Below are 16,764 nucleotides of genomic sequence, written 5' to 3' on the forward strand. Positions count from 1 at the left end.
TTATCTCCTTCAAACCTCTTTGTTATTCTTCTTAAATATTTTGATTTTTATATCATTTATATGGTTGGAGTGATGTGATCGAGGGGGTCACTGACAAAGAATGTGTGCAGCTTCTAGAAGTTGGAAAAGGCAAACAAATGTACCCACCTCTAGAGCTTCCAGAAGGAAGACAGACCAGGTAACACCTTGATTTTGGCCCAATGAGATCCATTCTGGATTCTGATCTCTAGAACTATAGGATAATGAATTTGTGTTGTTTTAAGCCACTACTTTCTGGTAATACCATTGTCAAATTCCTCTTGAGGCACTCTGGACGTTGAATTCTGTGTAGATTTGAATAACAGAATTTCAAAACTGAGAGGGACCTTCATGGGGGAACTGAAGTCAAGGACTTGTCTAAGGTCACCTGGATGGTCTATTGTAAAGTTAGGAGAAATCAAGTCTCCAAACTTTCATCTATGTACATTAATGACTATAAGATGCCTAAGAAAAAGGGTGGTTTATAGAAGTACTCAATAAGTAGTAGAGATTTTGCTTGTTCTTTTTATTAGTATTATTATCCATTTTCTTTTGTAATCTACAATAATATTTCATTTCTTGAACATTGCTAAGTAAGCAGGTATCCTGTAAAAACATTTTAATTATTATTATTTTTTTAGAAAGAGTGAGAAAGGTGGGGAGAGAGATAGAGAGAGAACACGAGCAGACAAGGGCAGGGGTGGGAGGGGCAGAGGATGTAAGAGAATCTTAAGCAGGCTCCACGCCCAGCCCAACTCACGGCTCAACCTCATAACCCTGAGATCATGACCTGAGCTGAAATCAAGAGTCAGACGCTTAGCTGACTGAGCCACCCGGGTGCCCCTGTAACATTTTAAAACCTTGAGAAAGCTAGCCAGGGAGTGAGGAATTACCTGGTCAAGATGTAGAAGGGATAAGGCCTATATCTTCAGAGTGCTTTTGCACTTCAGATTCAAAAGAGATGGCTGAGAGGTCACCTAGGTTAGGGTGATCTTGTTTATTAGTGTCCTGAGATGCTTTGCAGAAAATAATGAAAATCCTCTATGGAAAAAAATTATCATAGGACTCACATTATTTCTTCAAGTATTTCAATTATGATGTCCAGCACACAAAGACAGGTAATAAGACAGCATGAGTGAGAAATAGCACAAGTAACACAAGAGACAGGGGCACCTTGGTGGCTCAGGTGGTTAAGCATCCAACTCTTGATTTCAGCTGAGGTCATAATCTCTGGGTTGTAAGATAGAACCCTGTGTTGGGCTGGACGTGGAGCCTGCTTAAGATTCTCTCTCCCTCCCCTCTGCCCTGCTTTGTACACCCCCACCCCTCTCTCCCTTTAAAAAAGAAAAAAAGAAAGAAAGAACACAACTAATAACTAAAACAAAAAACCAACAATACACTCAATGGCACTCCAGATATTGGAATTAGCAGAGACCCAGATTGTATACCAATGATGCCTACTACACTCAAAGAGATGAAAGCCAAGATTCATAATTTTGGCAAAGAATAGGATGCTATAAAAATGAACATAACAGATGCCAGAAGAATCAAATAGAAATTCCAAAACTTGGGGCACTTGGGTGGCTCAGGTAAGTGTCTGCCTTTGGCTCGGGTCATGATCTTGGGGACCTAGGATGAAGCCCCGCATTGGGCTCCCTGCTCAGTGGGGAGCCTGCTTCTCCCTCTCTCTGCTTGCCACTCCCCCTGCCTGTGCTCTCTCTCTCAACTAAATAAATACAATCTTTAAAAAAAAAAAAAGAAATTCTAAACCTCAAAATTACCAGAAAAACCCCAAACCAGAATTAATAGCTAAATAGATAAGTTTGACAACATAGGACAGAAAATTAGTAATCTATTTTTTTGTTTCTATTTATTTAACGTAATCTCTATACCCATGTGGGGCTGGAATCATGACCTCAAGATCAAGAATTGCACACTGTATGAACTGAGCCAGCCAGATACCCCCATTATTTTTTATTTATTTATTTTTATTTCTATTTGAGAATTAGTCATCTAGCAAATATATCAGAAAAAAAAACTATTCAAAATGAAGCATGGAAAGATTAAAAAAAGAGAGAAGGCAAGAGAAATAGTGGATAGAAAAGATTTAATATACATTTATTGGAGTTACAGAAGAAGAGAAGAATGGGGCAGAAGCAATATTTGAAAAAGTAAAGGCTGAGAATCTTCCAGAACTCATGAATGGCATCAATGAACGTCTTTCAAGAGGCCCAGTGAATCCCAAGCATCATAAATAAAAAGAAATGCACTTTCAGACATACATAGTAAAAGAGCAGAAAACCAAAGTCTAAGAGAAAAAAGAAATTTAAAAAGCAGCCCGGGGGGGGGGGGCGGGGGGGGGCAATGACCTTCAAAAAAACAGTCGCACTGCTGACTTTTTGTAGGCAACAGTAGAAGTCAGAAGCCTGGAGTGAATTTTAAGTAAAAGAATATCAACTGCTTCTATCACCAAATCTCCCCTCTCCTGTCTTCCTCTTTCATTCAGAAGGACTCTTGTGATTACCTTGGGCCTACCAGGAAATCAAGGACAAGCCAGGACCCTTAATCTAATCTTACCTGGGAAGTCCTTCCAACATAAAGTAAGAGAGTCACAGGTTCCAGGGATTGGGATATGGACATTTACGACTGGCCTGTGGTGCCTACCCCGTTACCAATCTCAAAAAGGTCTCACCCTTTATCACCAGTGGCTCTTTTCTTCTATAAATCCCATGGAAAGAAGTAGAAGAGGATGGGGGTTTGTGTATTATCTTATTTGTTTATTTTTTTAAAGATTTTATTTTATTCATGAGAGACACAGAGAGAGGCAGAGACACAGGCAGAGGGAGAAGCAGGCTCCATGCAGGGAGCCTGATGTGGGACTCGATCCCGGGACCCCAGGGTCACACCCTGGGCCGAGCGTGGCGCTAAACCGCTGAGCCACCCGGGCTGCCCACGTATTATCTTATTTAAACCCCCACCACCCACCTTCAATCTTGGTGAAGCAGATACTATGACCTCGGACCTAAAGGTCTCTGACATTGAACATGAGACAGAGAGGGTGGGTACCCAGACTGAGGCCGTGGAGCTGGTAAACTGGTAATTGGGGTCCACGTCACCACATTGGTCTCTAAGTCTCCAGGGACGCTTTCCCCAACCTGCCCCGTACAGGTGGACACTCCTTGGCTTCTCATGGTGTGAAAGTTCCCTGTATACCTGAGCAAACACTCTGACTTGGTGGGGTTTTTAAGGGGGCTGGGGGGGAGAGGAGACAGACCTAAAGGACAGGATACGGTTTCTAACCGGGGGGACATCTGGGCCCCAGGTACTGGCCCAAAGCCTTCTCTATTGACCACGTGGTCCCAGTTTAACTCATCACCTTCCGTGCGGCCTGGGTTCCTGGTTTGGACAACAGCCGTGTGATTGGGCCCAGTGACACCTTGTGCAGTTCCCTCCTGGCTCGGACATTCTATGGTTCCAAGAGAGAAGCCCCCCGCCCCCGCCACCTGCCCCCCCACCTTGCCTCAAGGTGCCTGCACCCTGTCGGGTGGGCTCTAGGATGCCTGCAAAGTTAGAGCCCTTTGCACTGCTCCAGAGACAACCACCTGAGGCCTAAGGAGGGGAAAGGCGAAGGGCAGCGAGCGGGCAGGGGGGGAGGAGAGGAGGCGGTGAGAGCGGTCGGCGACTGCAGCTCGAGGTGCAAAGCTGAATCGCATGCAAGGAGCCTACGTCGCTTGCAAACCCAAGTAGCTTTGCAAACGGGAGTCCGAACGACCGCCCGGCGCCGGGAGCCCGGAGCCCGGAGCCCGGAGCCCGGCGCCGCGGGCAACAACGCTGACTTGGGCTTTCGGGGCGCTCGCTCTCCGAATGCGGGGTTCCCGCCCCCGGCGGGTCGCGGCCAGGGGCCTTCCACCGCCCTCCGCCCGGAAGCCCCGGCTCCGAGGGTCGTTGGGGAAGAGCCGGGAGGCGGGAACCTGAGCGCCGGCCGCGGGGGCCGCCGAGAGCGGGGCGCCCCCCGCCCCCCGCCCGCCGCCCGCAGCCCGCGGCCCCGCCGAGCCCAGCCGAGCCGAGCGGAGCGCGCCCCCCGCGCCGCCCCCGGCCGCCCCCGCCTCGTCCCTCGGGCCTCGGAAGTGACGCAGCGCGCCCCGCCCCCGCCGCCAGATCGGCTGCTGCTGCCGCGGCGGGCGGACCTGCAGGAGGCGGCGGCGGCCTCGGCCGAGAGAAGATGGCGGACGGCGTGGACCACATAGACATCTACGCGGATGTGGGCGAGGAGTTCAACCAGGTGGGTGAGGCCCGGGCCCGCGGCGCTGCGGGCCGGACGCCGCCGCCCCCGCCGCGGGGCCCCGCCGCGGCTGCAGCCCGTGCGCCCCCCGGACGCCGAGGCCGCGCCGGCCGCCCCCGCAGCCCCCGCCGCGGCGCCCCCCGGCCCTCGCCCCTCGCCCCGCCGCGTCGTTGCGGGGCCGCGGGGCCGCGGGGCCGGGGGGCCGGGGGCCCGGAGCGCGGAGGCGGCCGCGTGCAGCCGCCGCTCCCCCGCCCTCCCCATTGTTGGCGGCGGCCGGCGGGCGCTTCCCGCCGCGCTAGGCCGCGTGTGCGCCGCGGGGAGAACGGGCCGCCGCGGGGCCGGGGGCGCAGCCCGGCGGGGCGCGCGCCGGCCGCCGCGTCCTCCCCGGCCCTCGCCTCGGCCCGGGCTCCCGTTCCTCCCGCCGCGCCCCCCTGCGCCCCCGGCCGCCTCATGGAAGGCCGCGCTCACGGCCCTTTGTATCCCGCGCGCCCCGCTTCCTGGGCCCCGCCGCCGCCGCCGCCGCCGCCGCCGCCACCGGCTTTCGGCGCCCTCCCCGCCCCCCGCCGCCTCCCGCCGCCTCCCGCTCTCCGAGGGCGGCCCGGGCGCCGGCACGCTCGCAACAAGTCCTCTCAGACTCGGGCGTGTGCGAGTCGGCGCGGCCGCCTCCAGCCCCGGGGGTCGCGGCCCTCGCGGCGAAGACACCTGTGGAGAGGGGTGGCCGCGGCCTGAGGGAGGACCTGCAGGCGAGCTGCTCCGAGGGGCCGGCGGGGGGCGGGGGGGGGGATCGGGAAACATTGAAAACAAAAATTCAAAGAAAAAAAAAAAAGAAAATTAAAAAAAAAAAAAAAAGGCTGGTGGCTCTCTCCGCGGGAGATCAGGATGACAATAAAGGACGTTGCCCCGAAATCCTTTGTAGCTGACCCTAAAGGGTTTGCAAACTAGACCTGATTTCCAGAAGCGAATGCGAGACGCCCTCCGAGGGGCTCTGCCTCAGGTCGGAGAAGGTGAGGAGGGAAGGTCCGCCCCGGGGGCTCGAACACCCGCCGCGGAGCTGGGCGGCCCCGCCGAAGGTCTCGCTGCTGCGACGGGAGTGGCGTGGAAGCCAAGCCCGCTGTCTCCATCCTAGAAACACAATTTTTTTAGAATTAAATGGTGCCTGACGACAGTGCACCGAAAAGTTTATTTTTTTTTATATATTCTAGGTCTGTAAGAGAAGCTTATGAATATAGTTCTGGTTAATGTGTTTTTTTGTTTGTTTTGGTGAGGGGGGGGTTTCCACCCCCTGCCCTCCGTCCCATTCAGGACTTTTATTTGTCTCTAGGGCCTCAAGATTTTAAAAAGAAAAGAAAAAATAGGGAAAGCTAGAAATCCTTAACTGTTCTCGTTTTCAGGAATGACTCTGTGCCCCTCCCCCCTCCTCCCCCGGGGGTGAAAAGAAAGATATTTCCCAATTAACTTGAAACGGTTGTTACTCCGTCGCAGGCTGGGTATTGTAATCAAACGTTAAGCTTTAAAGAGTCTTAACGTCTTGTTACCGCGTTTATATTTTGGCTACGTGATGCCTGAGTTGTGTCGATGACAAGTTAGAAAATGGTCTTGGGCTCTACAATCAGATTCTACTGCTTTTGAAGGTTCAGTAGACAAAGACCTCTAGGAATTTTTTTTTTTTTTTTTTAAATCAAATGGGTATAACATTCCATCCAAAAGAGGGCCAATACCGGAAAGTAGAGGAGCAATTAAACGTTCTAGGCGGCCTTCATTAGCTTTTCTTAGGAGGTAATACATTTGCTTTGCCTTTTTTAGTTTGATGAAAGAAGAATTTGGGTACAGTTTTAGAAATTGAGCGTTCTTCGGGACCTTTTCATGAAAGATGTTCCCATACTTAATTTGGGATGTCCATTTCTCTAATACATATCACTGGAAAGCAGTGATGCTTACTTTCTCCCTGTGCGGTAACTAGTGCTAATGGAGCAGGACAGGAGATTAAAATTTTGTGGCCCTGATGATGAGCTATTTTGTAGGGTTCTCTTAAAAACGTAGCTATTTGTTGACTTGAACTTACAGCATTTTATCTCACACACAGTTGTAGAATTTTACCAGTAACGTCTTCATACTTTTGAACAGATAAATGGGATTAAATAGAGGCTTTGTTTTTGTTATTATTTTGCATATTTTCAGTCTTCGTAATCTGCTTGCTGTCGTAATTCTTATACAAAATATGGCCCCGAAAGGATAGTTGGCCGTTTTCAAGGTTCATCCTCTTTTTTAAAAAGTTACTGTCACAGAAATATTTTTCCAAAATTTGATCAGAGTTAGAGGCAACTACAGAATTACTACTTACTGATTGATTTAATTTTCCCTTTATTGTGAGCTGGTGCTCTTACTCCTACTGGTTGCTGTAGGAAACTATGACTCTTAACTGTCGTTAAGTAAACTGTTTTACTAAGTATAACCAACCTTGACTTATTTTGGCTTCTAAACTGCTGTAAACCTTCAAAAAAAAAAAAAAGTCCTTTTTCACTGTGAGCTGCAGTTTTAATTACATTCGTATACTTTGACATTCTCTGTAGACTGTATTTTCCATTTTGTTTTATTTTAAATGGTATTTTATGAAGCTTTTTCTTCAGGTGTGTATTTTGGTTAAGCACAGTATAAACCTGTTTCAAAATGTATGAGACCGTCAACTGTCTTAGAAGAAATTTTCATTTGGGGGTGGGGTGAGATTAAGTTTAGTGAAACTATAGAGTTTCGTTCTTCACCAGATGGAATTGAAGAATGGAGAATAAGGTTGAAGAAAGGGAGAAGGCATAAGAGATTTGGCTATTCTTCATGGGTGCTCTTTAGTTTTTAAATTGAAGGTCTTTGGATGTAACCAAAGAGAACAGTTAGTTGCTCCAGTGGAAGGAGAATTTGAACTACTTCCAAACCTCTACATTACTTGAACTTGGAGTTGAGAAGAAAGCAGTTCTGTTTCAGCCTCTATAGTATGTGTCAGTCCAGTTTGAACTGGGATTTGTACTCTAATGTGGTAGTTACTAGCCTAATATTTAATAATTACAGACTTTTATTTTGACTAAGACTAAAAAAATTTTTTTAAAGCTCAGTTGTTCAAAATACATTTCTTGAGTATGCGTGATATGCCAACAAGGAGAGATACAAAGTTCGGATAGTCTACTCTGACAATGCACTGTAGTGTGGATGAGAAGCCTCTACTTAATTGTAACACTGATAGGTCATGTGTTTATAACACTCCTTTATGTTTTTTATTGATGGGGAAATTCAATTCTAGGAACCTTAGGAAAGTTTACACTGTATACATTGAACTGTATATTTTGCTTGTTTGGAGATCAAAAGCTCTTAATATAGAATTTAGTTATTGATTCGTCTGGTAGTAGGTCACTGGTAGCTGTGCTGATTTAGTAATTTGATGACTTTTAAAATGAAAATGTGTATAGTTTGTGGCTGGGAAAAAGTTCACTTAGAAGTTAGAGACCCAGACATCCTCATAAGTCAACTTGCCTTTATTTCATGAATCACTATACTTTATATTTAATCATTATGTATCTACTCTAGCCAGTCGTCTAGCCAATTCTGGAAAATATTGTACAAGTGTTACTGAAACCTTATTTCTGATAAATTTATGTTTTTTTTTTTAATTTTTTTTTTTATTTATTTATGATAGGCACACAGTGAGAGAGAGAGAGGCAGAGACACAGGCAGAGGGAGAAGCAGGCTCCATGCACCGGGAGCCCGATGTGGGATTCGATCCCGGGTCTCCAGGATCGCGCCCTGGGCCAAAGGCAGGTGCCAAACCGCTGTGCCACCCAGGGATCCCTAAATTTATGTTTAATAGAAAATCTTGAGATAAGGCTGTAAAGTTGAGAATAAGGTAGGTAGAGATTGAGTCAGAAACTTTGGTAAAAATATTAAGTGGATCTGGAACTCTTCCCACTCAGTTTTATGATTTATGAGCGTAGTTTATTCAACTGCCTGTGAATTGTCCACTTTGTGGTTCGTGTAGCATATTTTTAGTATCACATTGGCTTCTTTACATTAGTTGACCTTTTCACAGGGATTACAAACTAATTTTCAAATCTACTAGAACATAAGTAGATACAAAAAATGGTATTTTTCTATAAAGATAAATATGAATTAGATGATCTACTGGATTTTGCACGCTAGTATTTCTCTTCCTCGGTATAGAATACGTTTTGTAAATGCAAAATGTAAACCTCCCCCCTTTATATTTCTCCAAATGGAAATGGCTGTTAAATTCCTCTTTTTTTTTTCACCTCATTCTTCCTTCATTTCTTTCTTTTCTTTTTCTTCTTCTCTTTCTCCTCCTTCAGTAGAGGGGCTTTGAAACCAGTGGCTCTTGCTGTACCGTTACTAGTACTCATATAATGCAAGAATACTGTTATTTAGGATCACCCAAAGCCATGTTGGGTGTGTCAGGGAGAACACAGAGTGTAGTACAGTTATTCCATGGTCAGCCCAGTAAGGGTATACAGAATGTATACACAGGATGTCTGATACTAAGATTTTATGGGACATGATTAAGGAAAATATGCCTAAAAATAAGTCCTTGGAGGAAAGTCTTTTCTCTGATGTGGCAGCAGCTACTTGTATATCATGTAGAACATAATCTTGAAGGGTAAAATCTTGAAAGGATGCCTTGTTGTTAGAGCGATTGTAGTGATTTAGAGTGTAAGGAATGAAAAGTACTACTGGCTTTTTTTTTTTTTTTTTTTAACCCTGAGAACTGCTTTTTATTGGAAGTTATATATAATGTGCAGCTCTATCAGTAGGTTAGTTACTATGAAAAATAGATAGTTGGACCGGGCAGCATTTGTCATCTAAAATATTTAGAGGGACAATAATTGATTTTTGTTTTGTTATCGAATGCCATTAAAATTTTCTAAAGATAATAATTGAAAAGATTTTTCCATAATAGAACTTGACACTGTTGACCATTTCTCTTTGACAAAGTAGAAGCTATTGTTTTGTTCAGTAATTGGACATTCAGAGGTCACATTCCTTGTATATGACCTATGATACATATTTTGCATAATTTCAGAGTATGTGTGTTTCCCTCCTTTTTAAAGTGGGAACAGAAAGTAGAGGAGTCCTGTATCTCTCTTTTTTTTTAATGTGAAGGATAGATGTGATCTGCTGAAGCTGAAAAGAAAGATTACTGATATTTCAAGAGTATGTACTTTGAGTTGCATTTTTAGTAATGGCAGCAAATGTATTCAGATTCATTAATATTTTTTCACCACATCCAAATGCATACCGTTGGGGCTAGAAGTACAGGCTGTGGCCTTGGAACAGAGTGAAGCTAACTAGTCCACATGGATATCAAACCCCAGGACCATGGTCTCAATTAGCATCATACTTCAACCAATTGGAAGCAGTCCAACTACCAGACAAAATGGCTGATCCTAAATATTGGTAGAATCATATCAATAGAGAAAATTGGTTGGTGTCAACATAGGAATTCGTGGACGGACAAAAATAGTAAGTGATTATGATTCACCAGGTTAGTGTAGCTGCATTTATGCCTATAAATTATTGTCTATTTACGTAAACATTTTCCTAGATTTACAAGTAATGAAAAATGTGTTAACCTGTTACATGAAAGTGTAAATTTAAATAACCCTTGCTTCTTTTTTACTCTCCCTCAGATCATGTATTGTGACTATAGTCTGCTGAGGAGGAGGGAAACACAACTCCCTTTGAATAATAATAGTAGTAGTAGTAGTAGTAGTAGTAGTAGTAGTAGTAGTAATTGCAGTTGATGTACAGAACTAGCTTGCAAGAGCTTAAAGTGTCCACTACCCCTTGTGGGAATCTTTTTAGTATCTTAAGTGTATGGCACCACTGTTGCAGTCATGCCACCTGAAGCTTTAGCTACACTGAAACTTCGTAACAAAACTCCTTTTCCTTTTAATTTTTTTTTAAATTTTTATTTATTTATGATAGTCACAGAGAGAGAGAGGGAGGGAGAGACACAGGCAGAGGGAGAAGCAGGCTCCATGCACCGGGAGCCCGACGTGGGATTTGATCCCCGGTCTCCAGGATTGTGCCCTGGGCCAAAGGCAGGCGCCAAACCGCTGCGCCACCCAGGGATCCCTCCTTTTAATTTTTACTGTCACTGCAATTTGAGCATGCTACTTTAACAAAAACTCAGTTCTAGAAGATTATTTTGATGTTGCTGTACAAACAAAATAAAATCCAGGCATAATTTTGTCACTTGTCTTATTTCTGCCCATTGCTAAAGATGGCTTTGTTCTATGACTTACCTAGACATCTTGGATTCCTTATTAGATAATAAGCCTTACAGACCTTCTGCCTCATAACAAAATGTTATGTAAAGATGGTGTTATATAATTAGTAAATTGGTTAATTAACTCAGTTATGCAGAAGATTACCTGAAAATGACTTTGTAAATTTCAGATTCCTTTGGCTGTGTGTATAATTGGTATTTCCCTTTTTAGGTTTTTATCTTTTGAAAAAAAATTCTTAACTCTGCCCTTCTTCTGGATAACAAAACAATAGCTGTGTTCTCCTGGGGCCTGTAATAATATTTTTGTTGATCTCTTTATAGTCATGTTACAAATGCTTTCCTTGCATCATTTCTCTATCTTTGTAAGAGTCCTTAAAACTATTGGAACTTATAGCTCTCCTTATGTGCCATTTATATGGTAATTTGTCTTTAATAAATTCTGTTATTGAGGGGTTATAAGCTATATCCAAATTCTCAAGTTTGTTGTTTCGTAATTGTAATTGCTTCTCTTTTATTATCTCAAATACTCTACCTCATAAGGAAAATGAAATAATTCACATTTATTTAGATACTTAGTGATGGAAAGAAAGGAAGATAAAAGTACTTCCTCTTCTGGCTAGTGAAGCCTGTGGCCCTTACTAAGGGCAGTTTAAATGAAGGGCAGTATTATTTCTGTCTTGCCAATGTCTGCATTTTGTTTTTCTTTAATTATTGATGCTAGAACCCTCCTTTTTAAATTTTTCTCCTGTGTACATTTCTATTTTTTGCTTTCCTTCTTTCCCTGCTCACCATTCAGGCATGTAAGTGGCATCCACTAGCATTTTTTAATTCTGCTGGTGACACTCAGTGGAAGAGCTTTACTAAATTCTTGTTCATACCACTGTTCTCTTGCAAATTGACTAGGTATCTCTTGCTAAATTGACTAGAAAACTAATAAGTCGGGTAAGCATTAATTCTTTGTTGACTAAGAATAATGAAACTATTGCTAGATACTAATTTGGATAGTTTAATTCATTTATTGTTTTTCTTTTCCTTGTTCATTTATTATGACATTTGGAATTATTTATGTACTCAGATTTCTTCACCCCTTTCCTTTGGCTTAGCTCATGGTGCTTTTTTCTAAAACTAATACCTTTCACAGAGTTGGACAACAAGATCCTGAACACCATAGAAAATAATAGTTGTATTTTTCTGCAGTTAAATATTAAAGATTTATAATGACTCTTGAGTTTTGTTTGCTATTTTCTGTCCTTTTTTTTTTGAAGCCCATCTATTTGTATTCATGTATTATTACTTCTACTTTAAGAGCATTGTACTTCCAAGAAAAATTTTATATTATTATTTTGTTTCCACATTATTCTTTTTACCAAGAAACATTATTTCCTATAATATATATAAATGGGAAAATAGGATTTACTGTTTAGAAATTCACTTTATAGGTACCACTCAAGAATACATATATGGTGTAAAGTAAGAGAAGATTTATACTGAGATCTTTGGGGCTTTATCTTCTACCAGATTTTTAAAACAAAATAGTTGAATGAATTTATATTCAAATCTATTTAGTGGTTGTCTGACTGTTGTATAATTTAGAGTATTATTTCTGTGCCTCAGGAAGCTGAATATGGTGGGCATGATCAGATAGATTTGTATGATGATGTCATCTCTCCATCTGCAAATAATGGAGATGCCCCAGAAGACCGTGATTACATGGACACTCTCCCACCAACTGTTGGTGATGATGTGGGTAAAGGAGCAGCACCAAATGTTGTCTATACATATACTGGAAAGAGAATTGCATTGTATATTGGAAATCTAACATGGGTAAGTAAACTTTCAACATATGAATTAAATTATTAGTAGTTGGTTTTGAACTGATCAAGTAGTTAATTTTTTTGTTTTATAAAATAAAAATTTGAAGATTTGTTCTGTATGCTTGTTTATGCAATGAAGAGAAAAATTCAAGTATGTTTAAACATTATAAATTCCAAATCTAGTTTTGAATTTTGTGGTCATTCAGCTTGTTTAGGTAGAGATTCCAGTTAAATAATATTTTGAGTTTAAATTAGATATCCTTTTTACTTTAGTACTTCTACATGTCCGCTATCCTAGTTTGACGCAGAAAAATACATGAGGTCTGAAACCAGAATTCAGAATAAATAATATGGCCTGGGAATTTTTTTTTTTTTTTTTTTTTAAGATTTTGTTTGTTTATTTGACACGAGTGAGGAGGGGCAAAAGGAGAGGGAGAAGCAAACTCTACTGAGCAGAGAGCCTGACACTCAGCTTGATCTGGGATTTGAGGATCATGACCTGAACTGAAGGCAGATGCTTAACCGACAGAGCCACCCAGGTGTCGCTGACCTGGGATTTTTTAAAGTTTTAATGATTAGGGCTCCTGGCTGGCTCAGTCTGGAAGAATTGTGACTCTTTTTTTTTTTTTTTCTTTTTTTAAGATTTACTTATTTATTTATTCATGATAGACCTAGAGAGAGAGAGAGAGAGAGAGAGAGGCGCAGAGACACAGGCAGAGGGAGAAGCAGGCTCCATGCTGGGAGCCTGACGCGGTACTCGATCCCGGGACTCCAGGATCATGCCCTGGGCCAAAGGCAGGCGCTGAACCGCTGAGCCACCCAGGGATCCCCAGAACTGTGACTCTTGATCTTGGGGTTGTGAGTTTTAGCCCCATGTTGGGTGTGTACTTAAAAAATAAAATCTTTAAAAAAGTAAGTTTTCATTAACTAATTTATATTACAAACTTGAACTTCATTTCTGCTTTTAAATTTGAAATCTCATTTATGGAACTACTGCTGTATACATTGTATTTTAATTTGGGTTTTTTATGAGACTATGAGATTATTGATTGGGAATTTTATTAACTGGGTGTTCAGTGTATATTATTTTATTAGTATAACTCCTAAATATTCATTGAAATGGTCCTATAGAGTCTACATCTCTACTCAAAAACATTTATTTATTTATTTTTAAGATTTTTATTTATTTATTCATGAGAGACAGAGAGAGAGAGGCAGAAACACAGGCAGAGGGAGAAGCAGGCTCCATTCGGGGAGCCCAACCCAGGACTCGATCCCGGGTCCTGGATCACGCCCTGGGTTGAAGGCGGCGCTAAACTGCTGAGCCACCCAGGCTGCCCTCAGAAACGTTTAGTACATACATTTGAAAGTTTAAAAATTGTCTAGAAATCAAAATTTGTCACTCGTCTTCCTTAGCAGCATTTTATTTTAAAATGTTCACAGTTTTAAAAAACTAACTACATCCCCAACCACTCAGTCTGAGCAGTTTTATAATACTGGAGACAGTGTAAGGGTAGTTGTGAGGAGTGCAATTCCTAAATAAGACTCTGGATCTTAGTTCTTCTATGTATTGTTTTTGTGATCTTGGACAAGCTTTTTAACTTCTCCATTGCACCATATATGAAATGGGAATAATAATAGGACGTATAATACTGTTTTAAGCATTAAATATTTGATATAAAGTACATGATAGGTACTCAGTGCATGTTAGTGGTTTTCGGTTTCTTTTTTATCTTCTACTCAAACATAAGGTGGAATTTATTTCCCTAAATAATTTGCTTTAAGGAGAGAAATGATAAGTGAGATTGGTTTTATTAAAAATTTAACATTGTAGCAGTTTAGTTGGGAGAGACCAGAAATTCTTTGAGTTAAAAAAAAAAAATCTCTTATCTCTAAGGATATATACCTTCTAATTTCTGAAACTCTCATCAGGGGATGAAGTTAGGTCTTCAGGTGCTTTTATGCCATTTAAAAATTAAAGACTAGGGATGCTTGGGTGATTCAGCAGTTAAGTGGCTGCCTTCTGCTCAGGGCGTGATCCTGGAGTTCCGTGATCAAGTCCTGGGGTCCCTGCATGGAGCCTGCCTCTCTCTCTCTCTCTCTCATGAATAAATAAATAAAATCTTTAAAGAAAAAAAAAAAGACTAATTGGCAGTATCTCTAGTTAAATTTGCACTGAGCATTGACTGTCTCCTGTTTGTTTGATTTACCCTTAAAAACTAAATTGGAACAGTAAAAATCTAGGATGTTTTGATAGTTAATGAGGAGGAAATGTTTTACAGTGGACAACAGATGAAGACTTAACTGAAGCAGTTCATTCTTTGGGAGTGAATGATATTTTGGAGATAAAATTTTTTGAAAATCGGGCAAATGGCCAGTCAAAGGGGTAAGAATTTTAATTTCATTTTTTCCTTAATATGTTAGTAGCTAATGATTATAATTTTGAGAGCAACTGTTCCTAATACTAACTATACATATGCTTTATTCACATTGGCAGAAGGTTCTTGGGCAGAGATATGGGCACTTGCCCTAACTTACTAAAACTAGTGAAGCTAGGAGTGTAGACTGATTAGGCCTATTTAATTTTTCTGTTCCTCCCTCTGTGGTTGAAATGATTATTGAAATGACAGTTTGAAGAAGCATTATTCTCCTGTGATTAGGGATGGGCAAAGATGGGCAACTGGAGAATAATGTAGCATGAATGTTTGGTTTAATTTTTTTTAACTGTTAAATTATATAAATGAGATAGGATCATTAATAGCAACATTTTAAATACAGACACCCAGAAACAGGAATATAAAAAGCCACAAGCTCACTGTCTATACACAGTCACTCTTAATATTTAGTGACTATACTTTTAGGTTTTTTCCTCGTGCTTCTATTGTATTTTAAGTGCAAAAAAATTAAGAACAGGATTACAATTCACATGTTTTAGGACATGAGTAAAAACATATTTACCCATAAATACCACATCCTCTCTAATGTCTTAATTCTTTCCATCTTAGCTTATATGCTGCAGTAATTTATTTTACCATTCTTATTTTTGGTCATTTGGGATTTCAGGCTGCCAATTATAAATAATGTTACAGCAGGCATCACTTTATATAAACCTTTAGGTGCAGATTTTGGATTTTTAAAATAAATTGCTAGATGCAAAATGATATAGAATATGCCTTAATATGCTTGTTTAATGTTGTTCAGTGTATTAGTGTATGTTAAGAATATTTTTGAAATATATTTGGAATCCAACCACTTCTCAAGAACTTCACTTCTCTTTTACCTGGTCTGAGCCACTGTTATCTCTTACTTGAACTTTGTAATAGCCTACCTGGTGTTCTTGCTTTCACCCTAAATCCCCTACAGCTTATGTTACTACACAGTGTAAACATTGGAAAAAAGTGACATCAATATTTGTCTGCTCAGATCTTCTTCTGTTGGGCTCCTATCACTTAGAGTAAAAGCCAGAATCTTACTGTGGCCTACAAGGCACTTTGTGATCTGTTCCCTACCACCTGTCTGACCTTATATACTACCACTCTTCGCCTTCCTTATACTGTTTCAGCCACATTTATCTCTACTGTTCCTCAAACACATTCCCTACCTGGGATTTTTATGCTAGTAGTTTCTTATTCTTAGTTTGTTCTTCCTCCCAAATATCCACATGGATCTCTTTCAATTCATTCAGGACTCTTGAAAGAGTTCTCTTTTCTCATCCATCATCCTATGCAAAATATTACCTTCTACTCCTTTCACTGTTTCCTTTCTTTTTTCTTTATTATAGTATTTTTTACTTACTGTCTTCTCTCCATTAGGTTGTAAGCTCCATGAGAGGAAGGATTTTGTTTTGTTCACTCTTGCGTCCCTAACCCTGGATTATGTCTGGCATGTAGGTGGTGGTGGTCACTAAATATTTGTTAATTTAATGAATTCATTAGGTTGTGTCTAAGTGTTGTGACCCAAGATAATCTTCTGTCACACACCAGAATTTTTCATTGACTAGAATAAGGGATCTAGTTAAGGGACCATTTTGAACATTTGAGAGAAGTTTTAAGCTCCTAAGAGCCTCTCTGAGAATAATCTAGAATATCCTATAACTGTATGAAATTGATAGTCATTCCTTTCTTTTCTTGTTTTTATACTTTTTCCACTTTTTAAAATTTATTTTTCGTAATTGAGATACATATAATCACATCCATAAAATTGACCTTTTATTTTTATTTTTTAAATTGTCCTTTTATTAAAAATGTTCAGTCTGATGGCTTTTGATATATTATCACTAATTCCAGGACATTTCATCACCCCCAGAAGAAATCCCATACCTGTTAAACAATTGATCTCTGTGGATTTGCTTATTCTGAACATTT

General features: G+C 41.3%; 1 protein-coding gene and 1 long non-coding RNA gene across 8 annotated transcripts in view; one reads left to right on the forward strand and one right to left on the reverse strand.

Moving 5' to 3' along the window:
* The window catches only part of LOC144323386 (uncharacterized), a 34,563-nt gene extending 33,317 nt beyond the window's left edge, over positions 1 to 1,246 (reverse strand). For 2 of the 3 annotated variants that reach the window (XR_013388814.1, XR_013388813.1), the window contains exon 1: positions 1,089 to 1,243. This is a non-coding gene — a long non-coding RNA (uncharacterized LOC144323386). Of the gene's footprint in view, positions 1 to 1,088 lie in introns of all 3 variants that reach the window. The other variant, XR_013388815.1, reaches the window with a different exon arrangement.
* Positions 1,247 to 1,458: 212 nt separating this feature from the next.
* Positions 1,459 to 16,764, forward strand: part of CPSF6 (cleavage and polyadenylation specific factor 6) — a 36,128-nt gene continuing 20,822 nt past the window's right edge. For 2 of the 5 annotated variants that reach the window (XM_077913782.1, XM_077913783.1), the window contains exons 1-3: positions 4,144 to 4,300; positions 12,201 to 12,410; positions 14,683 to 14,786. In XM_077913782.1, coding sequence (XP_077769908.1) covers positions 4,241 to 4,300; positions 12,201 to 12,410; positions 14,683 to 14,786 — 374 coding nt within the window. In that variant the 5' untranslated portion in view covers positions 4,144 to 4,240. Of the gene's footprint in view, positions 1,608 to 4,143; positions 4,301 to 12,200; positions 12,411 to 14,682; positions 14,787 to 16,764 lie in introns of those variants that run through there. The other 3 variants (XM_077913785.1, XM_077913786.1, XM_077913784.1) reach the window with 2 other exon arrangements.

This window comes from Canis aureus, chromosome 11, assembly GCF_053574225.1.
Source record: "Canis aureus isolate CA01 chromosome 11, VMU_Caureus_v.1.0, whole genome shotgun sequence".
Classification (NCBI taxonomy): domain Eukaryota; kingdom Metazoa; phylum Chordata; class Mammalia; order Carnivora; family Canidae; genus Canis; species Canis aureus.